The sequence below is a fragment of the Carettochelys insculpta genome, chromosome 17 (assembly GCF_033958435.1).
Source record: "Carettochelys insculpta isolate YL-2023 chromosome 17, ASM3395843v1, whole genome shotgun sequence".
Taxonomy (NCBI): Eukaryota; Metazoa; Chordata; order Testudines; family Carettochelyidae; genus Carettochelys; species Carettochelys insculpta.
In genome coordinates, this window is record NC_134153.1 from 13,063,249 (window position 1) to 13,086,467 (window position 23,219).

Sequence of the window (23,219 nt, forward strand, 5' to 3'; positions counted from 1 at the left end):
TCCTGTATGTTACAGGAGAGGTGAAACTAGAATGCCATGAAGAGGAAGGGAAGATATCAGTCACTGAAGAGAACCTAGATAAGCCTGGTGAGTAGGTCAACACTGTAGCACAAACCAGAAGCCCTTTGTCACAGGTCTTCATAGACTTTTAAGGGACCACCAGATCTAGTCTGACCTCCTGAGCATTCCAGGCCACAGAACCTCACCTACACACTTCTGTAATAGACCCAAAACCTCTGGCTAAGATAATGAAGTCTTCAAATCAGAGAACTGACCATTTACTCCGGTTCAAACCAATAAGTGACCTGGACCCACACCTCCAGGAAGGCAACCAACCCACGATCTCTGCCAGTCTTACCTGTGCAAAACTTCCTTCCCACCCCCCAAAAATGGAGAACAGTTAGACCCAGAGCATGTGGGTGAGAGCCGGCAGCCAGATACTTGAGAAAGAACTGTCTGTAGTGACTCAGAGCCCTCCCCATTTAGTGTCCTATCTCCAGCTGTTGGAGATACATGCTATGAACAGGCCTGGCCTTAGGGCTAGGCAAGCAAGGTGGTTGCCTTGGGCCCTGTGCTTTCAGGGTTTCATGCTGGGCCCCACTGTCAGTGTGCCACTTTGGGCCTTGCCCACTTTACAGGCCCCTCTGTCAGCAGGCCACCTTGGGCCCTGCAAACACCTGTCCATTAACATACATGGATTGGCAATATGCCATTGTAGCAACTTCATTGTACCATCCTCTCCATACACTTACCAAGCTCACCTTATTTCCCCTCAGTTCCTCTCAGAAGGCTGATCTAGAACTTTATTCTTCTGATGGTTAGAAATCTTTGTCTAATGTCAAGTCTAAACTTATTGATGAACAATTTATAGCCATTTATTCTTGTGGCAACACTGACCCATAACTTAAATAACTCTTCTACCTCCATGGTGCTTGTCCTTCTGCTGTATTCACAGAGAACAGTCCTGTCTCATTTCAGGCCTCCTTTTGTCAGGCTAAGCAAACCAAACTCCTTAAGTCCCCTCTTAAGGTTCTCCACTCCTCTGATCAGCCTTGTAGCCCTTATCTGTGCCTTTTCTGGTTGGCATTCATCTGTCTTAAACATAGGAAACCACAATGCCGAACAGTATTCCAGATAAGGTCTCACCAGTGCTTTGTATAATGGTACTAATACTTTGCTATCTCTCGTGGAAATACCTTGCCTGATGGGTCCTAAGACTGCATTAGCCTTTTTTTTCATGGCCGCATCATATTGGTGGTGCATAGTCATCTGGTTATTGACCAATACATACAACAGATCTTTCTCCACTTCTGTCATTTCTAGCTGATTTGACCCCATTTTATAAGCATTAACATTAACTTTACACTATTAAATGTCATCCCATTTCTCTTAGCCCCATTTTCAAGGTGCTTCAGATCTGAATGTATAGTATTCTGGTCCTCCTCCATATTGACAATACTTACTTCAGTACGAAGCATCAGGATTGGAGGAGAATAAAGATGACCTTTCAAATTCTTTATGACTGAGTCTCAGCTAGTGCTGGGGAGCTGTTTGAAATAGATCATTATGTACATTCATTTCCTGTTTGTAGTTATACATCATTTTCCCCCTTTTGACAGAAAATGTAATTGAAAGAATAATCAATGCGATCAAGTTTACCTGGGTCTTTGTTCAAGCATTGCTAGATGATACTACAGAGGCACTGAACTCACTCTGTAAAAATAACCTAGATGTAGCAAACGTACTGAGAATTGAAAGGTGTATGCTATGGCGAGAAATTAATAAGGTAAGATCACTGTCATTTTCCACAATGTCCTGTTATTGTTTGTTTGTTTTCTTTTGTTTTGTTTTGGTTTATTTAACAAGATGTCTGACCAGATTTAACTGTAACAAGCTGGAAATTCTGGATTTCATACTGAAATTCTTTATATATAAAAAATGCACAAAATCATTAAGGCTACGTCTACACGTGCACCCAACTTCGAAATAGCTTATTTCGATGTTGCGACATCGAAATAGGCTATTTCGATGAATAACGTCTACACGTCCTCCAGGGCTGGCAACGTCGATGTTCAACTTCGACGTTGCTCAGCCCAACATCGAAATAGACACAACGAGGGAACGTCTACACGGCAAAGTAGCACACATCGAAATAAGGGAGCCAGGCACAGCTGCAGACAGGGTCACGGGGCGGACTCAACAGCAAGCCGCTCCCTTAAAGGGCCCCTCCCAGACACACTTTCATTAAACAGTGCAAGATACACAGAGCCAACAACTAGTTGCAGACCCTGTATATGCAGCACGGACCCCCAGCTGCAGCAGCAGCAGCCAGAAGCCCTGGGCTAAGGGCTGCTGCCCACGGTGACCACAGAGCCCCGCAAGGGCTGGAGAGAGAGTATCTCTCAACCCCCCAGCTGATGGCCGCCATGGAGGACCCCGTTATTTCGATGTTGCGGGACGCGGATCGTCTACACGTCCCTACTTCGATGTTGAACGTCGAAGTAGGGCGCTATTCCCATCCGCTCATGGGGTTAGCGACTTCGACGTCTCGCCGCCTAACGTCGATTTCAACTTCGAAATAGCGCCCAACACGTGTAGACGTGACGGGCGCTATTTCGAAGTTACTGCCGCTACTTCGAAGTAGCGTGCACGTGTAGACGCAGCCTAATAGAGCTGTCTGGAATAGAGAAAAGTCACAAAACATTTTTTCCCTGGTCTGCTTGATTCCACTGCAAGACTCTTTCAAGTACTGTAATTTTGTTTTTCATTTTCAAAATACAATTTCCAGTTTTTATTCAAGTTTGCCAACCAATTTCCCTTATCTGACAGTGGCCAGAAGATGAAACTGATGTAGGGAGAAAGCATTCACCTGTTGGCTCTAACAGAGATTGGCTTAAGTCACAAAACTAATTAATATTCCTTCCCAAATTTGAGCTATTATTAATTACCATAACTGTAGATATTCTTGAGATCCATCTAAATTACCATTACCACGTGTTTCTACTGACTACTTTTAGTGATGACTAAGAGATGTCATGCTTATATTTTGAAGGCCATTAACAGCAAGGGAAAGAAAATTCTTGTTTAGTGTGATATAAGGATGTAAAATGAGCACCATCCACTTGTTTCAAAAGTGGGAATTCCCAATGGGACTGTGGAGGTCTCGGCGAGTAGGACAGGATTACAATCACTTCGACTGACAGAAACAATGGCAGTATTTTTCTGATCGATTGATTTTGTGTTCACTTTTTAAGGGAAAAGAAGCCTCTCCAGCCACGATTCTCCAATATTATAACCTGAAGATGAGTCAGCAAGTGCAAGCAAGTCCTTGTGGAAGAAACCAAATGAACAGCACACAGGAGGATCAGAGTGATGACACATCAGAGTGCCAGCAGATACCCAGGTGGGAAACCCAACTGCCACACGAAAGCAGTGCATCCAGGTGAATAGACAGTAGGCATGTTATCATTATCAGAACTTCTCATAAGGGCTGTGCCAACCTGTAGTAAAATGATGAGCAACGAGGCAATCTTTGCCAGATTTCTTGCCAGAAGTCTAAGTTGTTCATTTGTCACTAACTGTCAGAGCAACTGAGCAGCTAACAATTTTTAATGTCTATATCTACACAACTGCATAGAAGGTGCTGTTTCCCCCATTCTTCAGCTGCAAAACTGAGGCAGGGGAGGCTAACTCACATGCTCCAGCTCACACAAGAAGTCTGTGGTGGAGAAGGGACTTACACCTAACTTTCCTCAACTGGCGGCTAGTGTTCTAACCACCAAGCCATCCTCGCACTCAAGCGGCCGACCTTGGGTCATGGTGTGAAACTGGTTCAGCACGAGTCTGGGATAATTGATGGTTTGATTGGAAGTGGGGTGCAGCATGGCAGCTTTGCCTTGCTTCACTTTCAGATTTGCTTCTTTTGACAAGGTAACAGGTAACAGGCTGGGGAAGAGGTATATGTGATATCTCTTGTTTTCAGTAAGGCTTTTGACAAAGTCCTACATGACATTCTCATAAGTAAACTAGGGGATTGTTGGGTCTGGATGCAATTAATATAAGGTTCATGTACTGACTGTTTGAAACATTGTACTATAGGAGTAGTTATCAATGGTTCACTGTCAAATTGGGAGAGTTTACCTGATAGGATCCCACAAGAATGAGTTTTGGGTCTGGCACTATTCAATATCATGGGCTAATGGAGTGGAGAGTGTGTTTATTAAATCTGTAGGTGACACCAAGTAGGGACGGCTTGCAAGCACATTGACAACAGGATTAGAATTCAAATGTCCTTGACAAATTGGAAATGGGTCTGAATTCATCAAGCTGAAATTCAGTAAAGGATTTCAGATGGAAGAAAAAAAAATCAAATGCACAGCTACAAAATGGGTTATAGCTAGCTAGATGGCAACACTGTTGAAAAAGGATAATGGATAACTGAATGAGTTAACAGCATGATGCAGCTGAGAAAAGGGCTAATGTCATTGGGGTGTGCGTGTGTTTTAATAGCCATGTCATATGAAAGACATGGGAGATATTTGTCTCTATCTGAGGCCCAAGCTGAGTACCACACTTTAAGAAAGATCAGGACAAACGGGAGAGAATCCATAGGAAAGCAACAAAAATTATAAAAGTTTTAGAAAATCTGGCCTATTAAGAATGGTTTTAAAAAACTGGGCATGTTTAGGGTGTTGAGAAAAGGAGAGCAAGGAAGGACCTGATAACAGTTTTCAAATATGTTAAGGCATGAGTATGGTGATCAGTTGTTCTCTGTGCCCACTGAAGGTGGGATAGGAAGTAATGGGATTAATCTGCAGCAAGTCAGTTTAGATTGGATATTAGGAAAATGTTTCTAATGGTCGTTAAAGTGTTAAATAGGCGTCCAGGGGAGGTTGTGGAATCCCCATCACTGAAAGTTCTTTACAACAGGCTGGAAAAACCACCTGGTGGGGTGTTCTAGGTTTACATAGTTAATCCTGCCCCAGAGCTGGGGGCTGGAATTGGTGATTTATCAAAATCCCTTCAGCTCAGTACTTCTATGGTTCTATAATTTTATGAAATAATATGTCCTAGGTACTGGCTACAGTCAGGTCAGTTAGCTGCAGCTAGAATTTGCTGGCATGAGGCTGGAGTAACCCATGTGCAGTATGCAGAAAGCTCAATTTGCATGCAGTCCGTGCAATGATTGCAAAGGCCAGTTAGCCTGCAACTAGCTTGATGCAACATGGAATATGCTGAATACTTAAAATATTAAAAGAACCAGGTTGTATGGACTAACATTAAGTTCCTTGTGACTCCTTTCTAATCACTGTCACTGCAACTTTAGATGTTGGAATTCTTAGCTGGATTCTGAATTTACAATGAGTGAGCTCCTTCTGTTAAGACACTTAGCTTGTGCTTTCAGTAATTTTTAAAAACTTATTTGGATTTAGGAGACCTGAGGAAGTTGCTAAGCAAATTAATGGAGAAAAGGCAGGAGAGAAGGTGGAAGATCAAGACAGCTTTAAAGGATCTGCCCCAGAAGCAACCACTCTACTTCCTTCCTGTGAAACCAAAGATGCTGTTTCCCTGTCAACTGAAAGAAGTGAAGAAGCAGACAGGCCATTAAATGAAGTTCCTGTTATCATGACTGCCAGTGAGCTGCTTCTGAACAGGCAAGAAAGACCTATCGCTAAACTAGCAGCATCCACAATGTATTAATGGAATGATGATGTAACTTAACCAATATGACATCACTTAATTGTTTCTAGCTCTTCACTAGCACAAGTGACATTGGACGTTGTGTTTGATATCAGACTAAAACTTTTTGGTGTCAGTCAGTTTAGCTGTATGCATAGTAAATATATGCCAGTTTTCACCAGCTAAGGGATATGGAACTATGGATTATATTCTCCGTCCATAAGATTAATGCTATTTTATGGTCATATTAGTCAAAAATTTTCACATTAGAAGTTTTTCTCCTAAATGTTTTTTTTTTAAATGAAACTTTCAACAAAATGTTGCTGAAATTCTCTCTCTTTTTGGAATTTTTTCACGATTTTTAACTGAAATTTTTTATTTAATTTTTTTTCAAATATTTTTGCTTTCCATAAATGGTTACTTATTGAAAATGGTAATTGGGGGGAAATGAAAAAAAATTAAAAACTTGTAAATTAAAAAAAATCCCTGAACCCCATAGAACATTTCAGGCCCCATTTGAATCTGATGAGATGGAAACAAGTCAGAAATTTCAAAAAATGTGACTACAGTTGGTTTTCGCTGGTTTGTCATCCCCCCTGCCAGGCCTTCCTGAGCAGCTCTCTATTAGGGCTATATTTAAAGGACTGTGCTCATGCATGTGTATTTGTGTTCATGTGAGCACTATGGTTGTCATGCACCAATGCTGCTGAATTGGTGAATTAGGGCTAAGGCCAAAAAAAATGAAGGCGCTCAGCACTTCCCTGGAGCTGCTTTGTATTTGGAGGTATAAATGTGCAAACACACCCATATTTTGTGGGGTCCACTGAGCAGCCACTCTGCAGAATGAGGGATGGGGAATGTGAGTTAGATCAGTGACCATTCTCAGAGAAGATTTAGTTGACAAACTACCACAGCTTTAAAAAGAAAAAGCAGTCAAGTAGCACTTTAAAGACTAGCAAAATCTATGGTCTGAAGAAGTGGGTCTGCCCCATGAAAGCTCAGCTAATAAACTATTTTGCTAGTCTTTAAAGTGCTACTTGACTGCTTTTTGTTTTGATAGTGTATAGACTAGCACGGCTTCCTCTCTGTTACTACACCACAGCTTTAGGCACGCAGTTCTGAAGAGACTGTATTATGCCATATATGGGGTCTGATATATACATAATCTCTTTTAAAATAATGACTTGCAGCCTTGCATCTATTTTGTGAAGAAATATAACTAATCTATTTTTTGTTCTGTGGTTTAGGATGTTTCATGACAATGAACTGGAGCAGTCAGACAAGTTTTACCAGAATCTGCCTCGATCCCTGAAGTTGGGCTTTGCTTTGTACAACGCAACGGTGTCCAAGTCAGAAATCCTCTGTTATTTTGTGATCATTCTCAACCACATGGTTTCTGCTTCAATCCTCACTTTGGTTCTGCCTATCCTTATATTTCTGTGGGCCATGTTATCCATTCCAAGGCCTACTAAATTCTTTTGGATGCTGGCTATTATTTATACAGAGGTATGCAATTGCCAGAAAATTACCTTACTGGAGACATAAATGTCTCTCTGCAAACAAGTACAGGTTGAAACTCTCTACTCCAGAACTCTCATCTGGCAACATCCGTAATCCTAAATGATTTTAGTTAGCCAGATGACCACTTACCATGGGTGTGGCCAAGTTTCCCATATTCCCATAAGTTTGTTTACAGACACCAGTCCTGGATCTCAGTGTTTTGTGCTGTTATTTAGCTGTAGTTTATCTCTAAATGTCTTCTAAGAGCCCAGTAAGCAGCAGAAGTGTTGGTAATATGGTAGAATATAATGACCTCCTGTGGTCTGGCAAATTCTTTCATCCAGCACCAGTCAGGTCCCCAGGATGCAGGACAAGAGAGGTTCAACCTATACTATTTTTCTTTACATTAAAGTGCAATAAAGGACACTGGTAGGTCTGAGGATAGTTCATGAACTGCAGGTAATTTACTGAAGATAAAGCCAAAAATAATAATTTAGAGAACATCTATACATGATAAAACTCCATGGTCAGCTCAGTAGAACCAAGGCCAGTTCTCTAGAACCTGAACCCAGCAAGAATTCTGGTTGGAGTTGTTCTCTGTATTTGGAAGTTCTACAGACTCTTGTGAAAACATTTAAGGTAAGCTGTTGCCTTAAGGCAAGACCAGGCCATGTCTTCCAATTAATTTTGTATTTTTTCCTCTCTAGGTAACTGTAGTTGTCAAATACTTTGCTCAGTTTGGATTCTTTCCCTGGACCACTAAGTTATACTGCGGAGTCAATGCAGAAGAGCCGTTTGTTCTGCCAAACATTATTGGGATTGAGAAAAAGAATGGCTATGTGCATTTTGATCTTGTGCAGCTGCTGGCTTTGTTCTTTCACAGGTCTATCTTGAAGGTATGTTGTTCTTTAAGAGAAGGAGAAAAGATGGTTCACTTCTTGGAGCTCTGCTGAATGTTTGCAGAGAAAAGCTAAATTTTTAATAAACTTGCCCCATCTTCATTTCTGTTATAAATTCAAAACTCTTCCCTTCCTTTGAAGACAGAGACTCAGACTCCAAACTCAGGTTTGGATTTAAATTTAACATTTGGCCTCCAACTCCTAGGGGCTGAACAAAATCCCATATTTGAACACTTAGAGGCCTAATTCTTCTATCTTGGGAAATAAACACCATTTGCTTTAATATGAGATATTCACATGCTACTATGGTAGCTTAGAGTCTTTGGGGAGAAATTCTAGCCAGGCTGAAGTTAATAAGAGCTTTGCCCCTAGATTTTAGAGGCTGTGATGTGTGGATCCAAATCTGGAGACTTGAGCCTATTCCCTACTCACTCTGAAACTATCCTTTCCTCTCAAGTGTAAACTCATCCTCTTTCTCATTCTGTGTCTGCCTGTGCCTCCATCTGCATAATGAGTCATGGTTGATGGAAGGTAAAGATGCTTTGTTAAGGATACAGTGTGTCAAACTGTATTCATTATTCTTTCAATGTTCTCATTAGTGCCATGGATTATGGAATTCCCAAGGGGTCAATGCGACTGATTCCAAGAGCAAGAGATTTTCTAGGAGGCAAAAGAAGGAGTTCAGAGATGGCCTGCAGGAAGATGAGCCTGCATCAGGTTCCTGGCATCTTTTCAGACATCACAATTCCTCACAGAGTGTCTTCAGAGGAAAGAAAACAGCTGCCATGAACAGAGGTACTAAGGGGCACAATGAGCCAGTTTTCGACACTAACAGGGCTTTCAATTTAAAATTAAGATGGAGAAAATTCTGGAAGGGCCAATTTTTCAGTTGTTTCATTTCCTTTTTCTGAAAATGGAAAGGTTGGGCCTTAGATGGTTGTAGTCTCTATACCTATCTGTGCTGTAGTATTACGTTTTTTTTATGTGCCCCGAGTGTGGCATATAGATACTAATTATTGTTATAACTTGGTGTACTTGCTGCCAAAGAACCTATATATAGGACATTCTCCAAGCAATGATTTCTTGTAGGATGACCCTCATGGCTGAATTAGTGTGCCTTATCATAACACCACAGGATAAACAGAATTGCAAACCTTTGTGACAAAATTAGGACATGGCTGTTAAGAAAAGAACAGATCCAGAGAGAACTGTGGTTTGTCTTCCTTTGTTAGGCAAGACTCAGAAGAAGGAAGCCAGGAAGAAGTGGAAGCTTTTTAGAAAGAGTCCCATCAGCAAGAAGAAGCTTCTTAAGCAGAAGATGAAACAACACATATTAAAAGCAAAGAAGCTGGTGATTAAAATGTAATTCGGGTATTATTTGTAATGTATCTTATGAAAATGAGACATTGTTGTACTTCAGTTCAACAGAGTTATGATAATTCCAGTTTTTATGGGTCTTCTACAGAAGACGTGCCCTAGAAACATTCAGCTGATCATTATGAAGATGCATTGTTACAGTTTCTCTTGAACCAGTTTATACTTGTTTTTTCCCCTAGTGGCCTTCAAATCTATCGACCTATCCGACAGTTCTTCTATGACATAATTCACCCGGAGTACAGCCCCGTTTGTGACGTCTATGCTCTGATGTTCCTGGTTGATGTGATCAATTTTATAATTGTCATCTTTGGATACTGGGCTTTTGGTGTAAGCACAAATGCAGTTTCCTTATACAGATTGCAAAGGAAAAGTTTGATGATTAAGTTGGGGACTGTAGTATAAAGTCAGCAATCACTCCCATGATTTAGGGGGAGGCGGGGTGGCATGGGCTTAGTTAATGTCTGGGAGCCAGGAGGAACTGCAGGGACCTGTGTGCATACATAAAGAACATGCTTTGAATTTGCTAGAGTTGACGCCTCTCTGTGGGCTACCAACAGGTATATGAGGGACTTTTCCCCTGAATTACAGACAGAGGTGGTAAAAGTACCCAAAAAGTCAGTTCAGTAAAAGTACAGCTGCTTTTGGGAAATGTACGTAAGTACAAGTCACCAATGTCCCTCTGGAAAACTACTGAAGTAAAAGTACACATGCACACACACACACATCATATCTTGATTGTGCTCAAGTATCCAGCAGTGAAAGCAGAGGCACTTTTCCTCACATAGCTTTTTGGGTACTTTTCCCACCTCTGATTGGGGATTCACTTTTTTGTCTGTTTTTGATTCAACCTTAAATTCCCTTGTGTAAGCAGTCTCCATAGACTAGAAAAGGAACCAACTACAAAAGACAGGCTAACAGATACAGATAACATAGTGATGACAATGGAGAAGGAAAAGGGCCAACCACAGACAATACGGAGAGAGTACTATTGTTTCCCAAAGAAAGCAAATGTTTCACTTTGTTTTTTCACCAACTCTGTCTTTGCTCCATCTCCCATCCTGGTACCTGATGCTACCTCTACACTAGAGGGTTTTGTCGACAAAACTTGCAGAACATTTATGCACAAAATGCATTTTATCAAGAGTCTGTCGATAAAACTCGGCACTTCTGCTGACAGTGATCTGCCTCTCCGCAATGATGAATAATCCCTTTGTCGACAGTTTCTGTCAACAAAAATGCCTGTAGATGCTCCAGGGGACTCTGTCAATAGCCAGGGCTTCCAATTCACCGGACAGCCCTGTTTACTGAGCTTCCAGTTGGCTGGTCTGTCGAGAGAGTGGCCAGGCAGTCTGGCTGCTCTCTGTCAACAGAGTAGATTACTCTTTAGATCTGTTTGTGTGTGTGAATGTGATCTGTCAATAGAAGCTTTGCCAGAAGATCTCTTCAGATAGTAACTTCTGTTGACAGATTGCTGTAGCGTAGACATAGCCTGCCAGTGCTTTATTTGTTTTACAGAAGCTGGCGCTAGACTGAGAGTAGGTCACCTCCATGCAGAGATTAGAGATGGAAAAACTAGTCAAAAGAAAGGGAGGTTCACCTAGGTCCTGTGAGGTACTGAACACCTCTTGCAATGGGAATAATACCAGAGCCATAAATGGGAGCTGAAAGTGGTCAGTTCCTCATGAGAGATGCTCAGTGTCTTTCTGGAGAGGGTCTGTGGGCACAGAGGTTGGAGCATGTTTCATTTGCAGACCAAACTGATAGCAAAGCAGTAGTGCGAGGCAGGCTTCTGGAACAGAAGCACAACACAGTCAACTCTGTGCTGATTATGCTCTCAGCATTGCTGCTTGCATGCTGTGCTGGGCTGTCTTAGCACTTCCTTGTGCTTTCCGCATCTCGATGTTGTTGTTACATCTCAGAGAATGTGGCTCTGCTTCCAAGTGGGGGAATGAGCAGTAATAACAACAGACAAGTCTCTCAAGACCTCTCAAAGCTTGGTTTCATACAAAATAAAAACTTAGGGAGGAACAAGAGAAAGCTAGCAATGGAGATGAATCCAAACCACAGATCTAAAGCCCTGATATTTTTAAAATGGGTCCAGTTAAAACTCCAGATCTGAACCCTCCCAAGATGAGGGATTTGTAATCTGAATATTTCCAAAACACAGGATGTTTGATATTGGGAGGTTCAGGCTGCAAAAAGTGGACCTGGCTCTGGATGCCCATCGCTCTATAACAGCACTTCTCAACTTTTTTTTTTTTTTTTTATAAAGTAACCCCCTTTAAAAACATTGTGGCTGTGTCTACACTGGCTCCCAGTTTTGAAGGGAGCATGGTAAGTAGGGTGTCGGCAGATTACTAATGAAGTGCTGTTCTGCATCTGCATCACTTCATTAAGCTAATTCTCCCCTGCACCAACGTCAAAGTGTTAAACTTTGAACTGCCGGCTTGCGTGTAGCATGGCTAACCCACTGGTAATTCGAAGTGCCCGGGCTACTTTGAAGTCCCTCTGCTCCTCAAAATTTTTATTTAAGATGCTTCTACTTAGTGTCTGCAGAGAAGCATTTACCTGAGGAGAAGAGAGATTAGAGTCTTGCCTTTTCAACCTTCACAGCAAATGCAGCACTTCCTTATAGCAGTAAGTCCCCTTGCACTGAGGGTAAATTCTTGTTTGAATAGACTGATCACACAAGTAACAGTCTGGAGTTTCTCACTACCTTATGGGTTACATAAAATCATTGGATAAAATGTGTGTGGTTTTGCTTTGTAACTAGATTTTACCCTTGTTTGTGTTGATTAATTTCAGAAACACTCAGCAGCTGCTGACATAACTGAGTCCCTATCAGAAGACCAGGTCCCTGAAGCCTTCTTGGTGATGCTCTTGATTCAGTTTGGCACCATGATAGTGGACCGGGCCATTTACCTGAGGAAGACCATGTTTGGGAAGTGTGTATTCCAGGTCGTCCTTGTCTTTGGCATTCACTTCTGGATGTTCTTCATCTTGCCAGGTGTTACGGAAAGGTACAACTGTAGCCAGCATCACATGAAAATCGAGAGGCACCATGGTGGCTTTGAAGCTTGACATTTCTGCAAGCTTTCCATGGCAATTTAATTTGTGCTCTTGGCACTTATGCTGGGATAGATGTGTTTTGAAATGGATAGGTGGAGAACTTAATTTCTTGCCAGTCTTCACACAGAAAGTGCGGCATGCTTTGGGCAAAGCCAACAGCGGAGGGTGCAGTATGTGTGCAAGCCCGCTGAGGTGGGGGAAGGGAGCAACCAGTGTAGCAGTGACTGGAGCCCCAGGGCATTTAAGTTGCGGTTGGGGCCCTGCGCCATGTGCTCTGGGCAGCGCTCAGGAATGCCTCGGGTAGGCATAGTGCACTCTGGCTACGTCTACACATGCCCCAAACTTCGAAATGGCCATGCAAATGGCCATTTCGAAGTTTACTAATGAAGCGCTGAAATGCATATTCAGCGCTTCATTAGCATGCGGGCGGCAGCCGCGCTTCGAAATTGATGCTCCTTGCCGCCGCGCGGCGCGTCCAGATGGGGCTCCTTTTCGAAAGGGCCCCGCCTACTTCGAAGTCCCCTTATTCCCATGAGCTCATGGGAATAAGGGGACTTCGAAGTAGGCAGCATCCTTTCGAAAAGGAGCCCCGTCTGGATGCGCCGCGCGGCGGCAAGGAGCGTCAATTTCGAAGCGCGGCTGCCGCCCGCATGCTAATGAAGCGCTGAATATGCATTTCAGCGCTTCATTAGTAAACTTCGAAATGGCCATTTGCATGGCCATTTCGAAGTTTGGGGCACGTGTAGACACAGCCTCTGGGTGGTCCTGAGGTTGCCTGGGGGAAGCTAATCTCAGCCAAGACCCTTCTGTGAGAGACCCCACCCCTTCTGGGGGCATGGTACTGCCCCCCTCCAGTTTGCCTGTGGACTGGGCGAGGTTATCAGCCTCTCTCTCTATATATATATATATCATACACACACACACACACACACAAAGGGCATACTGCATTGCATGCCTAGTGTATTTGAGCAAGGATTGTGGTTCACACGCAACCTCAGTTATGGAAACTCTGTTCCTGACTCTCTGAAAATGAGATCTCAGGCTTACGAAGAAAAAAATCCTGGCTGAAATACTTCCCCAATTTTAGACATACGTACTCCATTTTGAAGCTGCTCACTATTGGTCAGCATCCTCCATTTGTGGATGGGCATTTATTTTTCTAGCTGCAGGGAAAAGAAGCTCCATTTAATAGGACCCAGGGGCTCAAGGGATGACATATGGTCACTTGCTTTTCATCTCTTTTTCATTAGGTGCCAGCCCAGTCTGAGGAGGTGATATTAACATGAAAAATCAAGTTAGCAGTTGAGGAACTGTCACATTAAAACAATTAAAATACTTTGGTGACAAAAATAGTGTAATTAAATCTTTGTTCTGTTCATTTACAGGAGATTTAACCGAAACCATGTGGCTCAGCTTTGGTACTTGGTCAAATGTGTTTATTTTGGCCTGTCAGCATATCAAATCAAATGCGGCTATCCAAATCGGGTCCTGGGCAACTTTCTGACAAAGAGTTACAATTTTGTAAACCTATTCCTGTTCCAAGGGTAAGCAGGGAGAGGTTGCTCAGCTTTCATAACAGAGGCTAAAAAACTGTTTAAAGCCAATGGTACAATCCTCAGTTTCAGCTGGACCAACATTTAGCTCTATGAATATGGACTGTTCTTTTTCTTGTTGGTGTGATTTATGGGAAATATATCAGAAATTAGGCTCAAGCCCTAAATTTGCACTTTAGAGGAAAGGACAGCAGGGTCTAAATGCCATAATTTTACTCTTGAATACAACCCACATTTCTTGTTGCTGTAGCTGCACTTTTTCCCCAACCTGACTGCTACTTTTCCACATAACTGCTCAATAAGCTTTTCAGACAAATCATCTCAGTTCCTGGCAGTCTCCCCTTAGCTAGAGCCTCTTTGATTGCCTGGAATAGCTACCTATTCCTCCAGTACAGGTCTTTGAAATGCATATACTGTAATCCAGGATCAAGAGGCAAGGAAATATTAGCAGAATTCAATGTAAATATTGTATAAATCATCCTAAAATAGTATGGTTGTGAGATGAGCCAAAGACACTAGCTCAAAGTTAAACAGACTAAGCAAATAGAGACTAAATATATTCCATGCCTGAAATTGCCACTGGAATGCATCCAGAAAGGAAATATGTTGATACACAGTCTTGTGGCAGAGATATTAAAAAGCCATTGGCCAGTTTGGTGATAGTTGGGGTGGATTTTGTGTACTCAACTCATTTTTAAATATATGCTGAGTTACATATTATTAACCTAAAAACACTATGGAAAAATTCCTTTTCCCATATGGGCTAACATTGCATGGCAAAATCTGTGGGTTGTGCATATAGAAAGAGGCTTGGAAAGGAATTTTAAGGGAGAAATTTCTCTCCTGCATACCTGGGGCTTAGTTTTCAAGAAATGGTCTCCAGCAGGCCATGAACAAACACCGCAATGCAGTTTTGAGTGCTGTTACCCTTCAACTCAGGGAATAAAAACAATGATTTGTGCACAAGGGGATAGGCTTTGCATGCACACGCCTGCACACACCCAGAACCAATGGATATTCCACGAATAAATTCCATATCTGACATCTGCAAATAAGAGAATCTATCAGTTTGGGGCAAAGACTACACTGGATAGCATCTAGCACAAAGAAACCCCATTCTTCAGTGGTCTTTTGAACACACGTGCTGACACTCAAAAAGAGTGCACACAGGTGTCCATGCAGGAGCGATAGGGATATGTCTACATGGCAAAGTTACTCTGGCATAGCTTATTCCGGGGTTATTATTCCAAAATAATGTGTCTACACTACAGGAAAGCCCCAGAATAAGCATAATTTATTCCACAATAGTGTTTCTATACACAATAGAGACTATTTCAGATCAGAACCCCTGGAAGCACTAAAATACTATGTCTACACAGCAGAATTATTTTGGAATAAACTATTCCCGAATAGCTTATTTCGAAATAGCCCCCATTCCCTGTCTACAAAGCCCATATTCCAAAATACCTATTTCTGAATAGGCGCTATTCCTTGTAAAGTGAGGTTTACCAAATTCGAAATAAGCTGCCCGCTATTTCAAAATAATTTCAAAATATCATTTGAGTTGTGTAGATGCTCCCAAAGTTATTTTGAAATAACTTTGCTGTGTAGACATACCTTAGGAGGTCAAATGAAACCCCCTTTGGAAATTTGGCCCAAAAAGATGATCTACCAACTTTGAATCATCCCTTGGTGGATGAGTAGGTTTATAGGAACTGCCAGATAGGATCAGATGAATGATCCATCCAGTCCAGTTACCCTGCTTCTGACAGGGTATCAGATGCTCAGCCTTCCCATAATGGAAAATTGTGGGATAATTTGTCCATTGGAGAAGTTTCTTCCTACCCATAGCAGTTAGCAAGTGGTTCCTGAAGCAAGGAGGTTTCTGTAATTTCTGAAATCCTTGCGCACCCCATAATACACCTACATACTATAAACTGTTTTTCAGGAGCTGATAAAAGAAAAGTTACCCCCCAAATTAAGGATGATTATACCAGGAAAAAAGATGACAATAAATGCCTGAAAATTATCTGTTAAGACTCCAGGATGTTATTTAATGAAGAGGTCAATCTAAAAGGTTAATCTCATTCTTTCTTCCTTCAATTGGTAGGTTTCGCATGGTGCCTTTCCTTACAGAGCTGAGAGCTGTCATGGACTGGGTTTGGACTGATACCACCCTGAGTCTGTCCAGCTGGATTTGTGTGGAGGATTTGTATGCAAATATTTTCATTATGAAATGCCTGAGAGAGTCTGAGAAGGTGAGTGATTCCAGTTGTATGATCTCTTCTGATGAAATTCTCCAACACAAACATTTCGGAGGCCAGTTTAGGCTTTTGGGGGGAGAACAGTGCATCTTTCAGAGTGAAACTGGCCTTGGGAAGATGGAGAGATTCACATTCGAGCAGAACTTTCCCTTGTTCACTGTGAACTGCAATGCTGCAAACAAAAGGAGGAGCCTGTGGCAGCAGAAAGTATATACTCAGCAATGTCTTGTGCCTAGATGTACTTTACTTAGAGTGGGGATTCTGTTGGGGTCTTCTAGATCACCTGAATAAAGGCAATGAGGCCAACAGGAATCACACGTGTCAGGGCAAGGTAGGAGGGGGTCCTGGCTCTGCGCCCCCCAGAAAGGGTGCAGTTCAGGACAGTCAGCCCTTAGTGTCACCCAGACCACAGTGCTGGTCCCCCTCCCCACCTTCCTCACAGCCTCGTGGAGTGGCAGAGCTGCACTGCTGTGGCAGTTCAAAGACCTCCCTGTTGGTGAGCCTGACTAAAGACAAATGGTCCCGTAGACACTAGAGATGGGAGTTTGGCTTTGCTTAGCAGTACATCATAGTCCAGTACCACTTCAGTTCCAATGTTGGTCTGAGCCCATTTACAGGATCTTCTATGTTATCAAAAGCTACTCTTGCACTCAAAGAACAATCTCTGGGTGGCACCCTAGCTCCACCGAAGTATTAAAGCTCCTGTTGAGTTCAATGGAGCCAGGATTTCACCCTATCCCCTAAAATGAAGGGAATAAATCCTTCCCCACAGCTAAAAAGACTGTTCCTTAAAGAGGTATCCATCCACAGACAATTCTTCCTTATTTATAATTGAGGGAATCTATTAAAGTCACAGAAGTTGGAGCTGCAAAAGAACTATTATGTGGTCATGTTCATTCCTCTGACCCCTGCAAGACTGTTCCCTAAAGGACATTTTGTAGAATTTTGTCCAGTCTAATTTTAGCTCCTCTGAGTAATGGGGCTTCCACCAGTTGTTTTGGAATCAAATTGTAACCAAAGCTCTATCTCAGATTTGTCCACTCCAACTCCTTGACATCCAAATGCTATGGTCTGCCTTCAGCTGCTGCTGCTTTCAGTGGCGAGCAGCAACCATTCAGTGGAAGGAGATCAAGAACATCTAGTTACTACCAAGATATTAGGCTCCTGGCCCTTTTCCCTAGCCCTGTCAGCCTTTATACACTCTTATTCCAGTCTATTATTTCACTATTGCAGTTTCCTTTCAAAGAGCTGTTCTATTGCACTCCTGAAAGGGACCAGTGGGCTGATCTAAGAACGTCATGCTGATTATGCATAACATGACATGTATTACATTCCGCTATAATTTCTACTGAAAGTGTCTGCAGTGCATTATAACCTCAATCCTCACAAACAAAATAATGGACACTTTCAACTTATGGGTGTCTTTAAAAACTGGACAACTTTTCAAATAGTTCATTAAAAGCAAAGTTATAACTGGAATAACACTCTTCAGGCTATCAAAACAAAAAGCAGTCAAGTAGCACTTTAAAGACTAGCAAAATAGTTCATTAGGTGAGCTTTCGTGGGACAGACCCAGTTCTTCAGACCATAGCCAGACCAGAACAGACTCAATATTTAAGGCACAGAGAACCAAAAACAGTAATCAAGGAGGACAAATCAGAAAAAAAAATGATCAAGGTGAGCAAATCAGAGAGTGGAGGGGTGCGGGGGGAAGGTCAACAATTAGATTAAGCCAAGTATGCAGACGAGCCCCTATAGTGACTCAGAAAGTTCCCATCCCTGTTTAAACCACGTGTTAATGTGCCGAATTTGAATATAAAAGCCAGCTCAGCTGTTTCTCTTTGAAGAGCGGTGCGAAAGTTTTTTTCCAGTAACACACATACCTTTAGGTCATTTATAGAATGCCCCATTCCATTAAAATGTTGACTAACTGGTTTGTGGATCTGGAATGTTTTGATGTCTGTTTTGTGTCCATTAACCCTTTGTCTAAGGGAGTTAGTAGTCTGTCCAATATATAAAGGATCTGGGCATTGTTGGCACATGATGGCATATATGATGTTTGGTTTCCAGACAATCTACACATGTCCTTTGCCTTGTGCACATTTAGTGCATTGCTTGAGTTATCTGTCACTCACTGCACATGCAAAACAGTAAGGTTACTTCCCAAATGTTCTGACTGTTTCAGAGCCTCAAAGTACTCATCAAGTTTCTTCTAGCCCTGATCTCCCCTGCAATGAAGCTACAGGTTGCATCTCCTAAAACTGGCACTTTCTGGTCTGGCAACATACCTCATTAGGCAGGACCAGGGATATTCCCAGACTAAAGAGTCTGGACAGACGGGCAAGCTGGAGCCTGCATCCTCCAGCAGTCTTAAGGAACTGGAGCTGGTGACCCCAGCATCCTCATGGGGGGCAGCCACATGGAACTGAAGCCAGCACTCCCCTGGCACCCCACAGCAGTCTGCCATGCAGTGCTGGAGTCAGCATCCCCAGCAGCCCCATGAGGGGCAGCATGGCCAAAAGCCCCCATATGGGAGGATGGGGTAGGTCCCAGCAGCAGGTGGGCAAGATGAGCACTCTCCAGTGTATGGGGGCATGGTGGCAGTTTGGGGGCCTATGCAAGGAACTGCCCTGGTCCAGCACATTCTCTTGTTTGGGACTGGTCAGATCCCAACCATATTGGACCAGGGAGATGCATCCTGTACAATTGCAGCATACTCCATTTTTATTCTTTGCAGAAATACCCTCAGCCCCCTGGCCAGAAGAAGAAAATGATTGTGAAATATGGAATAGGGGGCTTCATTATCTTTATATTAGTCTGCATCGTGTGGTTCCCACTGCTCCTCATGTCACTGGTGAAATCCGTGGCAGGAGTCACCAATCAGCCACTGGATGTTTCAGTCAAAATTACCATTAGTGGTTATGAGGTAAGGGTTCTGTTCTTACAGGCGTGCGAGGGATACTAACACAGGTACACAGGCTAAGTGGATTTACATTAGGGTCAGAATCTTTTTACCTTATCAGTCACCAGTGTGCACATGGCCCATGGTAAGAGTCATTGAAGGCAGCTGCCCTCTGAAAGGTGTTCAGTGGCTTGTGTCAAATGGCAGGGGAAGCAAAAGAAACAGGAAGGTGGCAAATTCTGTTTGGCTTCATACCAATGGTATAGCTTCAGGCCAGCTGCCGGGGGCAAAGGGGGCAGTTGCCTTGGGCCCAGCCTTTCAAAGGGGCCTAGAGTTCTGGCTGCGTCTGCAGCTGAAGTAGTGGTGGTGGCAGTGGGCCCCTTTGAAATGTCACATCAGTGCCGTGCTGCAGCTCTTCCTCTTCTGCCCTGGTTCCCGCCCCCTCTGCAGGTGGGGATCTGGGGCCCCTCCAACCTTCCCCTGAGCCCATGGTAGCTGTTGACCCTGCTGTATAGATTTTCTCTGCATTGATATAGTCTTCCCTGGAAGCACAGGGGCCCCAGGCTGCACTCAGAATCCCATATCTGTGATTCCCCCTCTTTCTCTTGCCTAGTCATTATTCACCATGAGTGCTCAGCAGCGGAATCTGATCCCATTCTCTCCAGCAGCTTATAATGATCTGGCTAATCGATATGCCCTTCACCCGGTAAGTGTCACTCAAGTGTCTCATTTAATACAGACTCCAGGTTCCCTCCTGTCATCCTTCAGTGGTAGTGCTGCTCAGTGAGAGGCCTTGTGGGGGTGTCTTCCCTTTCCTGGGGTGAGCCCTTCATGATACTGCAGTGATAGCCCAAGTCTTGTTTACAGAGGGATTTCAGCAGTGCTTGAAAGTCGTGGCACATGCTGGTGGAGTGACTCAGCAGAAACAAAACAATGGTGCCATGAGCAACTGTTTTTCCTCAATGGGGAATGTTGGAAATTTAGGGCAGGTCTACACCATGGTGAAAAAAATCGATTTAAAAGATGCAACTCCAGCTGTGGGGATTGCATAGCCAGAGTCGACGTATTGGAAATCAATTTTTCCTGCTGTCCCCACAGTGGGAGGTCAACAGGAGAAACTCTCCTGTCAACTTCCCTTATTCCTCGTGACAGTGAGGAGTACCAGGGTCCACAGTGCAGCTCTGATGGTTTGATTTAGCCTCACTACATGTGCTAAATCGAACCCCAAAAGATCAGCCATCACGGCAATCTTCTGGTAGTGTAGATGTACCCTCAAAGTCAAAGCAAAAAACCAAAGTCACCAAATATTTCCCATGTAGAGCCCGGTGGTCCCCAGATGAATTCCTTTCCTAGTCACTGCCTTAAACAGCTAATTTCTAGTCCTTCCCCTCAGCAGTAGTACAAGCGGGGGAGGGAATGTTGAGCTAATATTAAGCCCTTGTTCACCAAGAACCAGGCAGTGCCACCTCATCCTGTAACAACTGGTTTAAATCTGACTGTACGTTAAACTGTTTTCTAACCCTACTCTAGTAGACATCCCTGCTTCTGTTAACCCAATTATACCCTTCCTGCACCACTGATGAAGTGCAAAGGAGCCATAATTCAACTATAAATTCCAGAGAGCTCCCTGCCAACATACCTGTGCTGTTGCTATGTCCTGGCTTCCCAACCAAGGCAGAAGGGAGATGCGAAGGGGCCGGGGGGTGAGGGGAGATGGCAAAGCTTTACTCCACTAGGCCAATCTTTCCTGGCAGCAGCTGTGTGGGAGCTGATCCTTTGTGACCCTATTTCTCAGCCCACTGGAGCTCTAGGACCTGGGCTGTGAGGCAGGATCAGGCCCAGCACTAGGCTTTTGAGCAGTTTCTCACACCGCCTGGCCCTGCTCTCAGAACTTTCTGACTAGAGGTCTGCAGTTGGGCCACTGTTGGTATAAGCCATTTTAAGTGGGTCGGTTACCTGTTGTAAAGGCTGTATGGATGAGGCCTGAACAAGAATCCAACAGGTTCCTGACTTGATGCTTTACCCCTTCTCCCCATTCTCAAGTCTGCCATGCAGTTCTTAGTGAACTACAGCCCTGAGGACATCATTGTTGCTAAAATAAAGAGTAATGCCAGTTCGCTGTGGAGCATCAGTCCTGCCAGCCGAGAGGCCATGATGGATGAGCTCGCCAGCTCAACTGCTGTCTACATCAACTTTCACTGGACAATTCTCAGGTAAATGCAGCATCTTGATTTACACAATAGTTTGATTAAAAAGGATGCAGCCAGTGTCCCTCTAATATTTGCCAGTCATATACAGCTTTTTTCAGTCCATGCTTGGAATAAATTTTATGTGCACTGAGGCATTTGCAAATGTGCACCACCCACAGAAACAGAAGACCTAGCTGTGGGTGCTCTGCTAATCTGCTGCGTGGCATTTGGAACTAACATACGCAGTTTATAGGGGACACCAGCTGCAGTTCAAGCTCTGTATTTATTTTACAACTGCTTTTCAGAGGAGCTACAAGTCAGTTTTAACCACCTCAGTTAATTAATTACATGGCCATTATACTCATTAATTCAAACTTCTCTGTGGTTAGCCTGCTGGTATGCTGAGCTCACTGCCTGCCTCACCAGTGCAGTTGCATTGTTTCTTGTGCTCCCCCGCCTCATACAGAGTGTGAGCTCTTTGGGGCAGAAACCATCTGTGCGCTCTGTGTTTGTACAGCACCTAGTACAAAGGAGCCCTGGTCCATGACAGACTCCCAGGAGCTATCACAATACATATACATAACAACAATGCAATTAGTTAATTAATGGTTCCCCTCTGGGATCTCAAAGCCAATTATAAACATTCATTATAAGCATTCATGACTTGAGCCTCACAGCACCTACCTCCATTGAGATACTGGTGTAATTATCCTTTGTGATCTCTGCAGCACCCTGCATTGCAGCTTCATCTCCAACATGTCCCCCTCCATAGGGCTTGCAAGAGGCCCTCATCAGATATCCCACAGCTGTCTTAGACAGTGCCTGCACCAGGGGAATTCTTTCCCCACCTGTGAAGCAACTTCTGCAGTGCTTGTATGCCACCACAGCAAGTGTGCAGGGTCCACAGCAGGCAGAAGTATACTCCCCAGTAACTCTTGCCTTGCACTGAATTTGTGTTCTGTACCTCCCTGGCTGTCCTTTGGGGCAGGAATGCTTCTCTGGTGAAGAACGTGGAGGCATCTGGCAAGCACACCATGCGATATGAAGAGAAGGAGATAAGAGAACAGATTGTTCAGATGCTAAATGGGACGAGGAAAGAGCCAATGTCAGTATTTTTCTTTTGTTTGAATGACACTTTCAAAATGTACCCTGGAAAGGAATTGTTGGTGAATATCAATAGACAGATTATTCAAATGCTAAATGGGAGAGTCATTTCTTTCACCAACATTATAACCATTCTATATTAGGGCTGCTGCTTCTTTGATGACACAGAGAGGCAGGGGTGTTCTAGTTGCTCCTAGAAGTATTTTAGCTCCCCTGTTCGGTCCTTCGTTTTTTGGATCTGTTGCTGATGTACAGGCCTAGAGATTGAAGCCCTAGGTTCCACAAAGCAGCTACAACAGGCAACAGCTGCCCTGTATGCATGCCTGGGTGGTTTGGGTAGTTGGTTTTCAGGGCCCAGTTGATGCTGGACTTGTCCCTGAGGCTGTGAAAAATGGAAAACTAAGGCAGCAGACTGGAAGGATGCTCTGGGTGTCAGGTACTGACCTAACACTCTCCAGACGTGGGTTCAGTTCCTGATTCCTGACACAGACTGCCTGCTGTTGGCGCTCTCAGTTGTAGATCCACAGTTATGTAGGCACCCATCTCCTGGTGAGGGCTAAACATCTAAATACCTTTGAGGGGCCAGGCCTCATTTCCCCAGTGGATAATGATACACCAGCTTTTGCATGTGAAAAAATCTTGAAGTTAAATATGGTAATAATTGGAGGTGCTCACATACCATA

At 43.5% G+C, this 23,219-nt stretch overlaps 1 protein-coding gene across 1 annotated transcript in view; it reads left to right on the plus strand.

The window, feature by feature from the left end:
* The window catches only part of LOC142022386 (piezo-type mechanosensitive ion channel component 2-like), a 76,251-nt gene that overhangs the window by 48,277 nt on the left and 4,755 nt on the right, over window positions 1-23,219 (plus strand). Inside the window, exons 30-45 of the mRNA XM_075012159.1 lie at window positions 16-87; window positions 1,620-1,786; window positions 3,255-3,403; window positions 5,433-5,654; window positions 6,927-7,185; window positions 7,887-8,075; window positions 8,678-8,873; window positions 9,311-9,440; window positions 9,635-9,782; window positions 12,261-12,475; window positions 13,910-14,068; window positions 16,188-16,335; window positions 19,079-19,267; window positions 19,857-19,949; window positions 21,287-21,456; window positions 22,421-22,537. Of these exons, the coding sequence (XP_074868260.1) occupies window positions 16-87; window positions 1,620-1,786; window positions 3,255-3,403; window positions 5,433-5,654; window positions 6,927-7,185; window positions 7,887-8,075; window positions 8,678-8,873; window positions 9,311-9,440; window positions 9,635-9,782; window positions 12,261-12,475; window positions 13,910-14,068; window positions 16,188-16,335; window positions 19,079-19,267; window positions 19,857-19,949; window positions 21,287-21,456; window positions 22,421-22,537 (2,623 nt within the window). The remainder of the gene's footprint in view (window positions 1-15; window positions 88-1,619; window positions 1,787-3,254; window positions 3,404-5,432; window positions 5,655-6,926; window positions 7,186-7,886; window positions 8,076-8,677; window positions 8,874-9,310; window positions 9,441-9,634; window positions 9,783-12,260; window positions 12,476-13,909; window positions 14,069-16,187; window positions 16,336-19,078; window positions 19,268-19,856; window positions 19,950-21,286; window positions 21,457-22,420; window positions 22,538-23,219) is intronic.